Here is a 17,521-nt window from a genome sequence, read left to right as displayed (position 1 = left end):
CCAACACACCACTGAATATTTCTTATGACTATTCATTGATGGCTCAATAAGTGACTTCCATATACTCGATGCTGCCTTCAAGTCACATGAAATCATCTTAGAACTATCGTTTTAGAGCTGAGAGAGTTTCAAATGCACTTTATAATATTTTAAGCTTCCATGCATGCATCGTTATCCCAATATGTCCTTAGTTTGTAAATTCCTGGAGAGCTGGCGATATTATAGGCACATATGTCCTTCCAATCTAAATCCAGGGCAGCACACAGTAGATTCTCAACTTTGACGAGATGAAGGGCAGGCTTACTCAAGTTCACAAATACAGCAAGTAGCAAGAAGTCTTCTGTGTCTTCCTGCAATGACATTTCTGCCATAACCCTAGATCACTTTGAACTCCCTCCTCATTCTCTCTGGACTCTCTTCTTTTCTATGTCATTCTCTATGCCTTCCTTCTGACTTCCTGAGCCTCTTTTACAAACCAAGTCCCATATGATCATAAGACGGTAGACCTGAAAGGGACTTAAGAGATTGTCTATATCATTACCCTGATGACAAAACATGGTCTAAGGAGTTTAAATTAGTTTCTTAAAAGTATACAATTATTTAGTGATACAGTCATGATTTAGGCTCATGTCTCCAAATTTTTAGTATAGTTGTCATCTTTCTATCACTCAATATAGCCACACAGAATCTATTGGATTCTCTCTGTGTCTCTCTTTGTCTCTATCTCTGTCTCTCTTACCTCCCAAACAAGGGTTTGAAAATAAGACTGGAGGCAGAGTTCATTGGTGGTAGTAAAAGGAGGTACCATATGTTGATAAATTCAGTTGATGACCTTTACTTATTCATCTACTCATTTGACATATTTCTTTATTCATAAGACATGTTTATTGAGTATCTTCTATATAACAGGACTCTTCTAGGCATGTAGAATACATCACTGAAGATGATATAAATGTTGAAGATGATGAAAACAGACAAATGTCTCCATCTTTAAATAATTTGCATTCAAGAGAATATACCTGTCCTAGAAATGCTCCAGAGTAATACTTGCTGCTCAAATTCAGAGATGTGAAACAAGAATGAAAATCTCTATTCCAGAATGACGTGAGAGACACTGTCGTTTAGCAGTGATAATATGAACAAGGAGAACTTGTGGCTGCTTATTCTCCTTGAATGCTTTATGAATTTCATTATTTGCTTGGCACCTTGCTAGTTGCTGTCATTTTATATTTACCAAGTCAATTTAAAAAAGGATGCCCTAGGATAATATTTCTTTTCTTTGGAATTGCATTCACTTCCTGAAGATCATTTTCTTTCAATTTAACAAAAAAATCTAGTTGGAAAGTTTGTTCATAAAGTTAATCCCTAAAACTGGAGTTTTCTTAGATTTAAAATCCATAGCAGCATCCCTTGTTATTTACTGTGTATTTAAATAATGAAGTATCAGACTCAGTACATTTCAATTAGGAATGTTAATTAGTAGAAGATAAGATGTTGCAGAATTATTCTTAGGCTTTTTTTGCCTGAAATAGTTAATGCTTTACAAAACAGAAGTCATGGATGTAGAAAACAAACTTATGGTTACCAGGGGATAAGTGGGGGGAGGGATAAATTGGGAGATTGGAATTGACATATGCACACTACTATATATAAAATAGATAACTAATAAGAACCTGCCATATAGCACAGGGAACTCTACTCAATACTCCATAATGGTCTGTGTGGGAAGAGAATCTAAAAAAAAAAAGAGTGGATATATGTATATGTATAACTGATTCACTTTGCTGTACACCTGAAGCTAACACAACACTGTTAATCAACTACACTCCAATAAAAATTAAAAAAAAATTAGTTACTGCAACTATTTTCAGGAAAGGCACATTTCCTAAATCTCGATGATAATCATTTCATGGATAAGAAAAAAAATGGGGTCAAATGGGTAGTAAGTGTTTTAATGACAATTTGAACCCAGTTCTTGGTTATAAAGTAGACATCAGTGTTCCCAGTTGTATTACTTTCCTAGGGCTGCCATAACAAAGTACCAAAAACTGAATGGCTTACAATGATAGACATTTATTCTCTCACAGTTTCATAGGCCAGAAGTCTGAAATTCAAGGTGCTGACTGAGACACACACACTATCTCTGAAGGCTCTAGGGGAGAACCCAGTCCATTCCTTTCTCTTAGCTTCTGGTTTTCCTGGCCATCCATGTCATGCCTTTACTCAGAGATGCATCACTTCAATCTCCGCCTCCTTCATCACATGATGTTCCTCCTGTGTGTCTGTTGCTGTGTCCCTTCTCCTCTCCTTAGAAGGACACCAGTCATATTATATTAAGGGCCAACCCTACTCCAGTATGACCTCATCTTAACTCGCATCTTAGTTACATCTGCAAAGACCTTACTTCCAAATAAGCTCACATTTTGAGGACCTGGGAAGGCCACGGATTTGGAGGAGGACACTATTTAACCCAGAACACCAAAATAATCTGCTTCTTACCTATCATTCCCCTTCCAGCTGTGTCTACTGGTATTTTCCCCCTTATTAGACTCCTGAAAAAAATTCTGTAGAAATGCACCCTATCTTCAAGTATGCTACATTTTCTCACTCACTGTTGCTTCAAATACTGTACAATGTCTTGTATAGTTTTAAAGGCAGAAATGTCCTACCAGCCTTGTAAAATGTTTCTTCACCAGGCAGAAAAATGTGTTCTTTCTTGTTTCAAGTTATAGAACAAAAATAGAAAACACCTTCCACCCTGGAAACTCACATGATTAGAAAAACCAGACTCTATGAAAATAAATGCATTTCTCTGCTGACTCAGAATTGCTGGAGATGCTTTATTGCATCAAGGATGTCTCCATTTAGAAAATGTTTCCCTGGGAAACCTGAAGTAATTAAAGGAAGGACAGAGAAGTAATAACGCAGAAACTAAAGATCTGTGGGGTAGGGGAGGGGTCGCCATTATAGGACAATCTTCTAAATGGAAAGAAAACTACGGGTAACTTATGGTGACAAATGCTGTAGTTCTACATCCCTTCATATTATGGGAGAGTGTATCTTATTGGGGGTGTGTGGGGAGAATGGTCAAAACAACCAAAACACCTAATATGAGGTTAAAATGAAGTTGAGAGGTTTTACTGTTAGGATGCTGTTTTTAATCTTAGGATGTTAATCTGGACATCAGAAAATGTAATATGCTAAATATAAAAATCTGGATGTCTTATTATATACAGATTTGGAGAATATTACCTAAGTTAATTTAGCTTGCTTAGTTCATTTGAATCGAGACTGAGTTAATTAAGGAAAGATGGAAGCAGCAAGTATTCAATAGTTTTGATGGTAGAGAATTTTTCACATTCTCTGAGAGCTGAATGAAGAAGGACACACGTAGATGAATACTGGAAACACTTATCTAATCTTTCTCTTGCTTTGTTCAACAAATATTCATTGCAGAAGGCCCTGTACCATCTGAATTTTAACATTTTTTTACAACTATATTCCATTGGAAAACTGCGTCCCATCCTGGGCATTTTCATTCAACACAAATAGAATATTTGGAGAGAACTTCATTGAAATTTGATCAGTTTTAAATTTTACGTGATAATAATGTTTCCTTTATATAGCATTACAAGGAAATGAAGTTTTCCTTGCTAAGTGCTAACACTTAAAAGACCATTTTTACCACACCTTTCTGAGGTATAAATATACAATTGCTATTTTTTTCTTTTTAAAAAACCTTTAAAAATTCCGTGTGAGGAGAGTGACACCAGAAATATGGTAGAATAGGAGGTCCCTAGCTCACATCCCTCCAACCCCAAACAGCAAACTAGCAGTCATTCATGGACAAAAGCGCCTTCGTGGGAGCTTTAGGAGCCTGGCAGAAGCTGCGAAACTCTGGTGAAGCCCAAGACCAAGGAGAGCTGCTTTGAGAAGGGAGGCCCATGCTCTGGTGGCAGGTTCACTGAACGTGGTCCTGGATACAGACCAAAAGTAGCCCCATTTCCCAGTGGACTCAGCTACAGCCATGCTTGGCCACAGTTCTACAACCAGCCCAACCTGCCAAGATGTGTGGGAGGAACCATGCCTGTCTGTGCCCCATTAAGAGGCCGGCTGACCTTGGAATTGATTGCAGATCCGGCAGCAGTCCTATGACCCAGTTCCAGCCCTGCTCTACTGCATTCCAGGAGTTAGTCCTGCCTACACACATTTGTGCCCCTGGAAGCAGGCCCGCTGACGTCAGTCCTGGCTGTGGACCCTGGAGCTGTCCTGTGACTCAGTTCCAACCCTGTTCTGTCACGGTTCAGTTCCTGCTCACTCAGGAACCAGGAGGAGGACTGTGTGTGCTCCCAGTAACAGGCCTGCTGGCTTCAATCTCACTATGGTCCCTGAGGCAGCCTAGTGACCTGGCTTGAATCCTGCATCATGCGATTTCCAGAGAACAAGAGAGAAAGAGAAAAAGGCAGAAGGTTTATCTAGAGAAACAATGGTCCAAAACATCCTAAATCTTGGAAAGGATATAGAAATCCAGACTCATGAAGCTCAAAAGTGCCCAAACCGGATCAACTCAAAGAAGTCTACCCAGACACACATCATAATTAAATCATTAAGAGTCAAAGAGAAGAAAGAATTTTGAAAGCAGCAAGAGCAAGGTAACTTGCCACATACAAAAGAACCTCCGTAAGGCTATCAGCAGATTTCTCAGCAGGAGTTTTCAAGGGTTTTTTCCTGAGACGAATGGTGACAAAAATAATTTGGTTGCAGATGCAGGTACATTTGGAGGAGGGAAAGAGAAAATTAAGGAAGTTCATTATAAACGGGCTCTATTTTCTGTTTAAAGGATATAAGAACTTTGGCAGAGTGAAGAAAGTTCAAGGAAGAGATGAGGATTTGAGGATTGTTGTAGAAAAGTAGTGCCAGGGAATGGTTGTAAACTTGCATCTAGGACTGTTGGGAGTCCAGCTAACGTGAAAAGTTGAAATTTTTAGTGGTCCCAATGAGTATGAGCGTAGCAGTTTGGAAAATGCAAATAGCTACAGCTACTGTAAGTCAAGTTCAAAGACTGATAACGCCATTATATGGAACATGAGCTAGATACTTGTATCTATTCTACAGGGATGGTCTGATAAATAAACGTGTTAATACTTGCAAAGTACTTAGCGGAGTTCCTGGCACATAATTAGGACCCAAATTTATGTTAAAATGAAAAAAACAGGACAGAATTCAAAGTGCTTGATTAAGAATGGAATTGAGGTGTTAGATCATTAAATCTGAGACCATTAGGGGAAAAGTATAAAGAGGTTGTTTTATGGAAAAAAATAGGAAACATTGCAAATCTAGAGTTGTATCTTTTCTTATTACTTACATTGGAAAACAGGTTTAGGAGGAGTAATCAAAAAGTAGAAGACATAATGATTAGATTATATTTTTCAACCCTAAATTTTCAGAGGAGATGATAAAGTTCGAATATAACTATGGGAGTTGGTTAATGAGGAAAAATATTTATGAAAGTGACTAGAATTTAAGAGGCCAATGTTTCACACAGTTTGATTCACCTGGAGGTTGAGATTGCCCAGGATTGAGAATCCAGAGGAAAACCATGAGAAAAAGAAGAACCCAGATGTGTGGCTTTAAAAGAGAAGAAAATTTTGAATAAAGGCTGTAAGAACAGAATTTTGAAAGAGGCATGGATTAGTCTGAAAGGCAATGACCCTACTCTCTAATGTTGATAACGTGAAGAATTTATAAGAGAACAAATAGCCACTTAAGTGGAAGCATCTTAAACATTAGAAATTCAGATTTCAGTTAAGGGGATGATTTCTAAGAAAAGGAGGTACTGACAAGATTTTTTTTTCTTTATGCAATAGAATAAGAGTTCTAGACTGTAGTGTAGAAACAGAAGGGAAATGGCCCAGGGAAAGGGAAAAGCTAATATGGATGGAAAAGACAGTCTGGAAAATGACAGGTGAACAGAGGAATCATTACCTCGTGCAGTTGTTGTGAACCTTTGGAAATAAAGAAAGTAGACAATAAAGCTATACTGATGGAATTAAATTTTCTCTGGGTCTCTTAAAGAATTTAATCAAAGCTATTTTGTTGCCTAGAGGATGTGAAAATTTCATGATAAAGTTTCATGGGGAGAAAAACGTTACCTCCAACAGTACATACTGTTCTTTCTACAATGTATGAGTAGGACCGGACGTGAAAAGAAATGCAATGCCTCAGAAATTCCCCATGCTTCTATATTCAGATATTTAAAACAATCCTTGCACATCCCATTTTCTGAAGGGATGGCTTACCTCCAAATACACATTCTGGGGTAAAGGAGATGTCATCAAGGGCAATAAAGATGTTCTCTTTTCCGCTCAGATCAGCTTCAAATGCCACCTTAAATGGACTGTTACTGGAGAGAGGAACATGTCCATACATCCAACCGGTTCTTTTATTGCCAATCACTGACCACACCAGGATGTTTAGTCCAGATTCCTCAACAGTATACACCTAAAAATGGGGAAGAAAAAGAAACAAACAGAGAAAAATCAACTCTTCATTGTTTGGATGTTAGAGGCATATGGGCAACCAGGTTGTTGATGAAAGAATGGAATCTAGCAATGAAACAGCTCAATAATAATACTTTTAATCATCCTTGATGTACATTCTGTTCTATAACACAGTGGGCAAGATCCAGCTTATACTCAGGCAAGCTGTGGTTATAAAGTGAGACTATGGATGTTATATTTCCTTTGGTGAGTTAGACCTTTGTTTAGTTTTGACATATCGATTTCTGTGTACCAAATTAGACATGGCCCCAAACTGTAACTATCTCAAGTATCTAAAAAGCTGGCGGAGGTGTAAAGCTAGAATTTTTCACCACTTAAAAAAACTTCATCCATCTCGACTAAGGTGTGTTACTGTAGAAAATCCTCATAGTAAATGAATATGAGAGTAAACAAGTCATTTCAGAAACCAATCTGTGGAATATATTTAACATTTTGACAGACAGAAAATCTACCTGAATTAACTAACATCAATATTCAGGACTTTTTAAAGGATAAGGACTAACAAATTCAAAAGGAAGAGAAATAGAAATAGAGCTTGTTTTGAAACCAACCACCATGACAAGTTCTGATCTTTTTTTAAACAATAAAAACAATTCAGAACACAACAAAAACAGACATTTCCTAGTACTCTTCAAAAAATTCTATTTAAACAACAAAAAAAAAAGTTGAAAAGATACTTTCCTACATTTTTTGTACCAAAATTTTATGATTACCATTTCCTTAGTTGCTATACATATGTATAATATATACATATATATTATACATATATAATGTACTTTTAAGGTACTTCAGCAATCACTTATACAATCCTTTCTTTTACACGGGAAAAATAAGACTCAGAGTAAAGAAAACTCATGGATAGTAATTTTCTTCTATTGCAATATTCTTTTTCTTCAATGACATTTCCCTTTACTGAAAAATCTTACTTCCTCACTTTTTTCTTAGTGTCAAAATTTATCTACAGATAATTTATCCTATAAAAATCTATCCAAAATTTATACTATTAGAAGAAAAGGACAATATCACTCATTCTGTTACACATGATATTATATTGACATTCTAGGAGTCTTACCAAAAACAACCAAATAATTCAGACCAGAAAATAAGCATATTGCCAATGTGCACCACTACAAAAAGTCTAAGGTCAAGTCAGAAATCCAACTCTTAATGGACATTAAACATAATACCAAAAATAAATCAAGATGACAGACTAAAACAAAAAAGAAAAACTTGCCTGAAGCTTGAAAACCTGAAAAGTGAGACTTTAACACCAACATTTTAGAAAAGCAGACAGTTCTTAAGTAAAAATTACCGTTTATATTTGATTTCTTGAAAAATAAAATAAGCTAAGATTCAATATGAAAGGAATTTGGGTCAGTTGACTGTTTCCCGTCTCACACATAAGCAAACACTCAGTCCAAAGAGTCTTCAGCTCCAAGATTTAGGGAATACTTCGTTTGCAAACTCATACAAAATTTCCCCATTTTTTAAAAGTTAAAAATAAATATGTATGAAGCTTCTGACCTTGATAACAGGACAACTCTACAAAATCAAACTACGTTGAGCCCTCTTTTTGCATAAATCCTGCATTACATCACAGAGATTAAAAAAGAAATAGCTTTATTTTATTTATTTTATAACTCTTTTTCTGAGAAAATCATCTCAGAAAAACAAATTTCATGAAAATATAACACAACCTTTTCTGGTTTTATCCAAAACTCTAGCACACGTGTGTTTTATTTATTAATGTATCATTTTTATTGTTTTAACACTTCATTTTATTCTCTGCTTTCAGTCTTTTTAATCTTCAGTCGATCCTACATGCTCTTGACAAATTCCCTTTCTTTCCATTCTCCTTTTACTCTGCTTCTCAAAACCTCACCATGACATCTCCTGGCCATCCCTCTTGTATCCTCTCATCATGAGCATTAACTCTCCAATATGTGTCAACCTATTTTTATCCCATTATTTCATCCTACTACAGTCCAAATTAATTCTGGTTGAGTTTAGTAACTCACTACTTAATTTCAACAAAACTTTTTGACAAGTTCATTAGTTGTTTCAACAGTAATATGTATTTATGGAACCACCAGTGTATTAAATTGAACAACTGCATGTCATGTAAAGTGATTTTTGTAGCCACAGTGGCCAATGGAAAAACTAGAAGAATCATTTATGGACTCCTTTTAATGCTGGATTTTATTTATGGCCAATGGGACACCCACTAAAGACTAAAATTATGGTATGCATTTTTTGCCTTTCAACAGAAATAATGCTCACTGTCTCCTGAGAATTTTTTTGTGTGTATGTATATGATAATGCTCAGCAAAGTATTTATTTAAAAAAACTTTTAAACAACTATCACTTTGAAAAATTAAAGTGGCTAATGTCTTCAAAGCTAATTAATTCTAAATTCATTTGTTTCTAATTTTGTATTTTATTACACAAATTTTCCTGAAAAGCAATTCATGTTGCAATAATAACATTATTTGAAATAGCTTTCTAAAAATCAACTGCTAGATAAATAATCTGGTTACTTCTATTTTGATAGTCTACATTTTGGTTGAACACTCACCGTTAATATAATAATTGTTAACATTATATACTGTAAAACAACCATTGTTACCATGATTTTTATTATAAAAGCAAAATGTATTCAAAGAATATATAAAGATATAATGCAGTTTATATACTGATATTATAATCAAGTTTATATTATATTCAAAGGTGATATTATAATCCAAGCTTATAATGTAGGGTAGGAAAAACTTAAAGAGAACTTGCTAAATCAAAAACATAGATAGTCAGAATAAAATAATATTATACCATTTAAATACAAATATTATAACATTAATCAGTTAAATTTATGTCAAGGATTTGAGAAAGCAACTCCTCAGCATTTATTTAGAATGAACATTCCTCTGAAGGAAAACACTCAGCAACGGGTAATAGAAAATATGGTTGATGATGATTAAATTCCAGAAGAGTATGGCTCTTAGAGACCAGCTTCCTCAACAATATCCATGTATCTAGGTTATCCAGGTAAAGAATTAAAAGAACTCAACCTGTAGCTTTTCCTAAAGTTCCTCTCCTGCAACTAGTCAGTCTCCAGGTTCCTGAAACATTGAAGGCAGGCCCCAGTGCTGATTTAGAGACTCTGAATGGACACTTTTGGATAATGGAAACATTTATCCATTTCATCACATACTTAGCTCATTAAAGTTAGGGTGTAAAATGCATCAGTGAGAGGAAACCTTGGCTTTACTCGGCCCTCAGTTACTCTCAGCTGTTCTGCTAGGTGTCTGCTCTTTAATCACTACTGATAGGGCAAAGCAATGAACTGAACTGTGCTTAATCCTTAGCAATGCACAATTTCTCATGTTGTCATTTGAAAACACTCAAATTTTAAATGAGAGGAAAGAAAATAATCAAAAGTAATGAAAAGGGAAATTTCCCTCAAAAGAGAGGTTATAGGCTTTACATTCATTTAATAAAGGATATAAATAACAATAATATTGCCCATATTGATAAAATTTAGAACATTCAAATATGTTATGTTACATGAACACTACCACATGTGTAGATGTAGGGTAAGACTATTAACTTCCCTTTACAGATCTGGGGTAAGAGATGTAGAGAGAGGTTAAACAATTCATTACATGTGCACAGCACAGACCTCTAGTCTCCAGGACAGCAATGTAAGGAGCTTGGAAATTGTTACTCTAGTCCTCACGACAAGAGAAAAGCTGAACTGAAAATCAACAACTCTTCTTAAATTCTTCAGTGAATTGAGGTCACAGAGCAGTCATAACTGCTGCCTCCAAAATTGGAGAGAGAGACAGGCAGATGCTGAGAATCACAACTTACTAAAGCAGAAACCAAGGGACAGAAACCCCTGTGGGGATCAGTAATGAGGTCGAAAAGCCTAAACTGTAGTTGATGAATTGCTGGAGACTCACTGCGGACAAGTTTGAAAGTTAAAATATCTTGGGTGGCAGGGGCCAGTGGGGAGGATCTCCAAACTTTTGTGAGTTAGACCTCCAGGAGTCCTATCAGGTCTTCACAGGGAAAAATCACAGAAAAATTTCCCTCAATTTTTTGGCAGGAGGAGGGGAAAATATACCCAGAAATATACCTAGAGGATTCTGTTCTTCTCAGCAAGGCCTACCCTCAAGACAAATTATTTTAAAAGAGCTTAACTGACTAGATTCATCAGAGCCTAACCGAATTGGGGAAAAGAAAATACCCAACTCCAGCCCCTGGTAGGGGGGAAATTACCAATTCAGCTCCCTCTAGTCTCCTTGTATTACCTAAGGAGTGAAAAAAGTAAAAATCTGAGGGGAAATTATAAAGAATAAAACCCAGGGGTAGTAAAGGACTCACTAAAAAACTGAGACTTAATTGTAGTCTTACAGAGAGCTTTCTCTCACCCCACAACTTACCAACATATACGTAGGGCTTCTATGTAATAATACGGGGATTCAACTTAAAGAACAGTACATTGTGACCTTATTTAGGAAGAAATCTCTCTGGGAACCCAAAGACAGAAGAGGAGACAAAAACAAGGACAAAAGGGAAAATTAGAGCCCTGATCCTACAGTTAGAGCAAACAGCAAACACAGCTTAACCTCTAGCCAGATGAACATAAAACCTCGTACTAAAGGCCTAATTTTTACCCAGTACATCATGTCAGGCTGTCAAAGCACAGACTAAGCATCAGAACCAGATTTAGGTATGGTGGAGATGTTGAAATTATCAGACAGGAAACTTAATACAAGTATGATTAATAAGCTAAGGGCTCTAATGGAAAAAGTGGGCAACATGGAAGAACAGATGGACAATGTAAGCAGAGAACTGGAAACTCTAAGAAAGAATCAAAAGGAAATACTAGAAATTTAAAAAACAGCAACACTCTAACAGAAATGAAGCATGCTTCTGATGGACTCATCAACAGACTGGACACAGCAGAGGAAAGAATCAGTGAGCTTGAAAATACTTCAATAGACAATTCCAAATCTGACATGCAACAAACAAACAAACAAACAAAAGAATGGAACAGACTATCCAAGAATTGTGGAATGGTTATAAAAGGTATAACATGCATAATGTGAATACTAACAGGAGAAGAAAGAAAGAACAGAAAAAAATATTTAAAGTGATAATAAATGGTATTTTCCGAAACTTAATGATAGACAACAAACCACGGATCCTGGAAGATCTGAGAACATCAACATGATAAATATCAGCACTAGAATTTATCTACACTGAGGCATGATATTCAAACTTCAGAGAATCAAAGGTTAGAGAGAATCTATCTAATGAAAGAAGCCAGAGGGAGAAAACAACTTATAGAGCAGCAAAGGTTAGAATTACATCAGACTTCTCTTCAGAAAACATGCCAACAAGAAGACAGTGAAACACAATATTTAGAGTGACGAAAGAGAAACTCCAACCTGGAATTCCACATCCAGAGAAATTATCCTTCAAAATAAAGGAGAAAGAAATATTTTCTCAGACAAATAAAAATTGAGGAAATTTTTTGCTAGTAGATCTGCCTTGCAAGTCAAGTTAAAAGAAGTTCCTTAGAGAAAAGGAAAATGATATGGTCAGAAAATCAGATTACATTAAAAAAAGAAGAGTGTTAGAGAAGGAATAAATAAAGGTAAATAAAATATTTTACTTTTCTTATTATTAATTGTTGTAACAGATAATAGTTTAGTCAAAATAATAATAACAAGAATGTATTCAGTGATTTTAGCTTTTGGGCAAGTGAAACGTATGGCAGCACATTTATAAGAGAAGGGAGGGAGGAATTGAGAATACTGTGTACTTGCACTACTGGTATAGTGTTATTTGAAAGTGGACTTGGATTATTAGTAAATGCATGTTTCGAACTCATGGGCAAACAATAAAAAAGGTTTAAAAAGAAGACATGCTAAGAGAAGAGAAAAAAGGACTCATAAAAAATGCTCATTTAAAACAAAGGAGGCAAAAAAGAGTACAAGACACATGCACACAAAAAGATCAAAGTTAACAAATGTAAAACAGTAACAGATATGCTAGGTATTGACTCAACTATCAATAATCACTTTAAATGTCAGTTTTCTAAATATACCAATTAAAACACAGAGATTGTCAGAGTAGATTAAAAAAACAAGACTTAACTATGTATTGTCTATAAGAAACTTAAATATAAAGACACAGCTAGATTAGAAGTAACAGGATGGAGAAATATATACCATGCTAATACTAATGAACAGAAAGCTGGAGAAGCTATATTAATTTTGGGCAAAACAGACTTCGGAGAAAGAAAACTATTATGGATGAAGAGGGCATTACACAATGAGAATGTGGTCAATTCTCTAAGAAGACAACAATCCCGAATGTGTATGCACCCAACAACAGAACATCAAATGCTTGAGACAGTACAACTTGAAAAGTGGTACAACTGCAAGAAGTAGATGAATCCACTCTTACAGTTGAAGATTTCAACATCCCTCTCTAAGTAACTGACAGAGTGGGAGGCATTAAATCAGTAAGGGCATAGTTGAACTGAATAACATCAATCAACTGGATCTAATTCATTGGTAGACTACGTCATCCAGAAACAGCAGAATACACATTCTTCTCAGACTCATAGGGAACGCTCACCAAGATTGAAGACATCTAGGCCATAAAACACACTATAGCCAATTTAAAAGAATAGAATCATACAGTGTATCCTTTCAGATCACAGTGGAGTTTAACTAGAAATAAGTAACAGGAAAATAGCTGAAGAAAAAGGCCAAATACTTTGAGATTATACAACAGGCTTCTCAATAAAACATGGGTAAAAGAAGGAGTTACAAGAAAAACTAAAAGTATTTCAAACCAAATGAAAATGGAAATATAATTAATCAAAGTTTGTGGGATAGTGAAACCGTGTTTACAGGGAAATTTCACAGTATTAAATTCATGAAGTAGGAAGTAAGAAAGATCTAAAATCAATAATCGAAACTGGTCCTTGGAAGGGAACAATAAAACTGATAAACTTCTAGCTAGGTTACCTAAGGAAAAAAAGAGAGAAGATACAAATATAAATATCCAAAATGAAAGAGTAGCCATCATCATTGATCTCCTGAAAGAATAATAAAGGGTTATTAGTTATTAACAACTCCATGCCCACAAATTTGATAATCTAGATGAAATTGATCAATTCCTTGAAAAGTACATCTATGAAAACTCACACAAGAAAAACAGATAATGTGAATAGGCCTTTATCTGTTAATGAAATTGAATCAATCATTAATAAACATTCCAAAAGAGAAAGCAATAAACCCAGATGGGTTTGATGGTGAATTCTACCAAATGGAAAACTATAGGCCAATATCTTCCATGAACATAAATGCAAAAATCCACTACAAAATATTAGCAAAATGAATCCAACAATGTATAAATGAATTATACACAACCATGAGGTAGAATTTATTTCAGGTATGTTATGTTGGTAAACATTAGAAAATAGATTAATGTAATCTATCATATCAGCAAGCTAAAGAAGAAAAATCATATAATTTTATCAATAGATGCAGAGAAATCATATGACAATTTTTTTTTTTTTTCGGTATGCGGGCCACTCACTGTTGTGGCCTCTCCCGTTGCAGAGCGCAGGCTACAGACGCACAGGCCCAGCGGCCATAGCTCACGGGCCCATCCGCTCCGCAGCACGCGGGATCCTCCCGGACCAGGGCACAAACCCGTGTCCCCTGCATCAGCAGGCGGACTCTCAACCACTGCGCCACGAGGGAAGCCCATATAACAAATTTTAACATCCATTCATGATAACAACTCTTAAGAAGCTAGGAATAGATGGGAACTTCCTCAACTTGTAAAGAACATCCTACAAAGAACCTATAGCTAATCTCATTCTTACTTTTATGTCACCAGTTTTTATTTTTATTTTTTAATGAAGAACATAGATGTTTTATGTTCTGAGTTCTGTTTTTCATTGTCATCACACATTCATTTACCATTTCATTCATTCAGTTAATAAATATTTATTGAGTTTTGGCTAAGTACCAGGCATTGTTTCATGTACAGCAGAAAAATCTTAGCTCAGTCTTACAGTCTTACCATAGTAGTTAATTTGTTCTAACCAACTTAGATAATTATAAGCTTCTTTTTCAATATATTTAAAGTTAAATATATATTTTTTCAATATGTGTCTGAAATTGGAGTTCTTTAAATCACTTTTGCCTGGTATATGGTGAGAAACTGGAGACTTTCCTGTTCAGATCAGGAACAAAGAAGGATGTCTTCTTTCACTGCTTCTATTAAACACTGTACTGGAAAACCAACATAATGCAATAAGAGAAGAAAAGGAAATAAGAGGTATAATGATTATAAAGAAATAAAAATGCCTTTGTTTGCAAGTGACATGATTGTCTTTGTTGAAAATTTCAAAGATGCAACAACAATGAAAAAGTTCCTGAAACTAATAAGCAATTATAGCAAGGTTGTAGGATACGAGGTTAACGTACAAAAGTCAATTATTTTCTTATATTCCAGCAATGAACAGTTGGATTTGAAATTAAAAACATAATACCATTTATATTAGCACTGAAAAAAAGAAATATAAATGTAAAAATGTAACAATAAAGTACATGGTCTATATGAAGAACACTACAAAATTGATGAAAAAACTATCTAAGTAAATGGATGATATTCCATGAGGAAGAATCAACATTGTCCAGATGTAAGTTCTTCCCTACTTGATGTATAGATTGAATTCAATCTCAGTCAAAATCTTAGCAAGTTATTTCAGGGCTATTGACAAATTCATTCTAAAGTTTATAAGGAAAGTCAAAATACTTAGAATAGCCAACACAATATTGAAAGAGAAGACCAAAGTCGGAGGACTTTGTTTTTAAACACTACCTGACTGTATGACTTTCTATAGAGGTACATTAATTAAGACAGTGTGGTATTGGTGAAAGAATAGACAAATTGATCAAAGGACCTGACTATAGAGCTCCAAACAGACCCACATAAATATGGTCAACTGATCTTTGGCAAAGGAACAAAGGTAATTCAATGAGGAAGGTTAGTGTTTTCAACAAATGGTATTAGAACAACTAGATCCATGTGCAAAAAAGTGAATCTAGATTCAGAGCATCCGTTTCACCAAAATTAACTCGAAATGGCTCACAGACCTAGATGTCAACTGCAAACTATAAAACATCTAGAAGATAACATAAAAGAAACTATAGGTGATCTTGAGTTTTGCAATGAGTTTTTAGATAGAAAACCAAAATCATGAACCATGAATGAAAAAATTGGTAATTGGACCTCAATGAAATTAAAAGCTTCTGCTCTGTGAAAGACACTGTTATGGGCATAAAACGATGACCCAGAGATTGGAGAAAATATCTTAAAACACATATCTGATAAAGGACTATTACAAAATATACAAAGTACTTTTAAAACTCAAAAATAAGAAAACAACCCAATTTAAAAATACACAAAATGTCCAACAGATACCTCACTAAAGAAGCAATACAGGTGGCAAATAGGCATAGGATAAAATGTTCAACATCACACGTCATCAGAGAAATACAAATTAAAACAATTATAACACATATTAGAACGGCTAAAATCCAAATCACTGAAACTACCAAATTTTCTCAAGGAGCAACTGGAACTCTTTTTCATTGATGGTGGAAATGCAAACTGGTACAGCCACTCTAGAACACAGTTTGGCAGTTTCTCACAAAACTACACACATCCTTACCACACGATCCAGCAATTGCACTCCTTGATATTTACCCAAAGGGTTTGAAAACTTATATCCACACAAAACCCTCCATATTAATGTGTATCGCAGCTTTATTTATAATTGTCAAAACTTGGAAGCAACCAACAGGGTTTTCAACAGATAAATAGTTAAACTTTGCTACATCCATACACTGGAATCTTATTCAGTGATAAAAGAGAAATGAGCTATGAAGCTACAAAAAAGACATGGATAAATGCATATCTCTAAGTGAAAGAAGCCAATCTAAAAGGGCAACAGACTGTATGATTTTAAGTGTATGAATTTCTGGAAAAGAGAAAACTGTGGACACAGTAAAAAAATGATCAATGGTTACCAGAAGTGTGGGAGAGGTAGGGAAGGATGAATAGATTGAACACAGGGGAATTTTAGGGCAGTGAAACTATTCTGTATGAAACTGTGGGTACACATCATTAAACATTTGTGAAAACCCATGGAATGTACAGCATGAAGAGTGAACCTTAATGTAAACTATGGACTTTAGTTAATAATAAAGGGCTAATATTGGCTCATCGACTGTAACAAATATACTAGAGTAATGCAAGATGTTAATAATAGCGAAAACTTGGAGCTGGGGGTAATGAGAGTGGGTACTGTATACAGGAACCGTCTGGGCTTTCTGTTCAATTTTTCTGTAAACCTAAAACTGCTAAAAGAAGTAAAGTCTACGAATCTAAAGAATATTTTAAAAAACCCAAAATATACACAGTAGAGAATGACAGAGTTAGTGTGGAATTTTCCTGATTTGCTTCGATTCACTCAATTGCCTATCCTGTTGGGAAAACACAATTGCCTCATCCATTTCAATGCCAAATAAAGCAATTATTCAAATGGTCACTTGGTCCTCTAAACACATTTACTCACCCTCTCTTTCCTCCCTACCTTCTTTCCATCATACTTTCTATTTCCAATTTTGGACATTTACAAAGTCAGGTGGCGCGTCACCTCTAAGCTTGCCAACGTCAGCTCCTTTTCCCAACTCCCTCTTTAAGATCAACCTCCTTTGCCTGATCAGAGGCAAGAATTATCCAAGTACCAGGTATATTAAGCTATCAAAGGAGGCAGTTAAGAACTCAGTAATAGCAACTTTCTAGAACTGGGTCCCACAACAAAGGTAATAAGAACGTCCTTCCAATGGTATAAAAGTTTT

At 35.3% G+C, this 17,521-nt stretch overlaps 1 protein-coding gene across 1 annotated transcript in view; it reads right to left on the bottom strand.

The window, feature by feature from the left end:
* The window catches only part of MALRD1 (MAM and LDL receptor class A domain containing 1), a 628,554-nt gene that overhangs the window by 118,145 nt on the left and 492,888 nt on the right, over positions 1-17,521 (bottom strand). Inside the window, exon 33 of the mRNA XM_059059255.2 lies at positions 6,300-6,501. Coding sequence (XP_058915238.1) covers positions 6,300-6,501 — 202 coding nt within the window. The remainder of the gene's footprint in view (positions 1-6,299; positions 6,502-17,521) is intronic.

This window comes from Kogia breviceps, chromosome 3, assembly GCF_026419965.1.
Source record: "Kogia breviceps isolate mKogBre1 chromosome 3, mKogBre1 haplotype 1, whole genome shotgun sequence".
NCBI classification, from domain to species: domain Eukaryota; kingdom Metazoa; phylum Chordata; class Mammalia; order Artiodactyla; family Physeteridae; genus Kogia; species Kogia breviceps.
The sequence above is the reverse complement of the archived record's forward strand: the minus strand, read 5'-3'. Positions and strand labels throughout refer to the sequence as shown.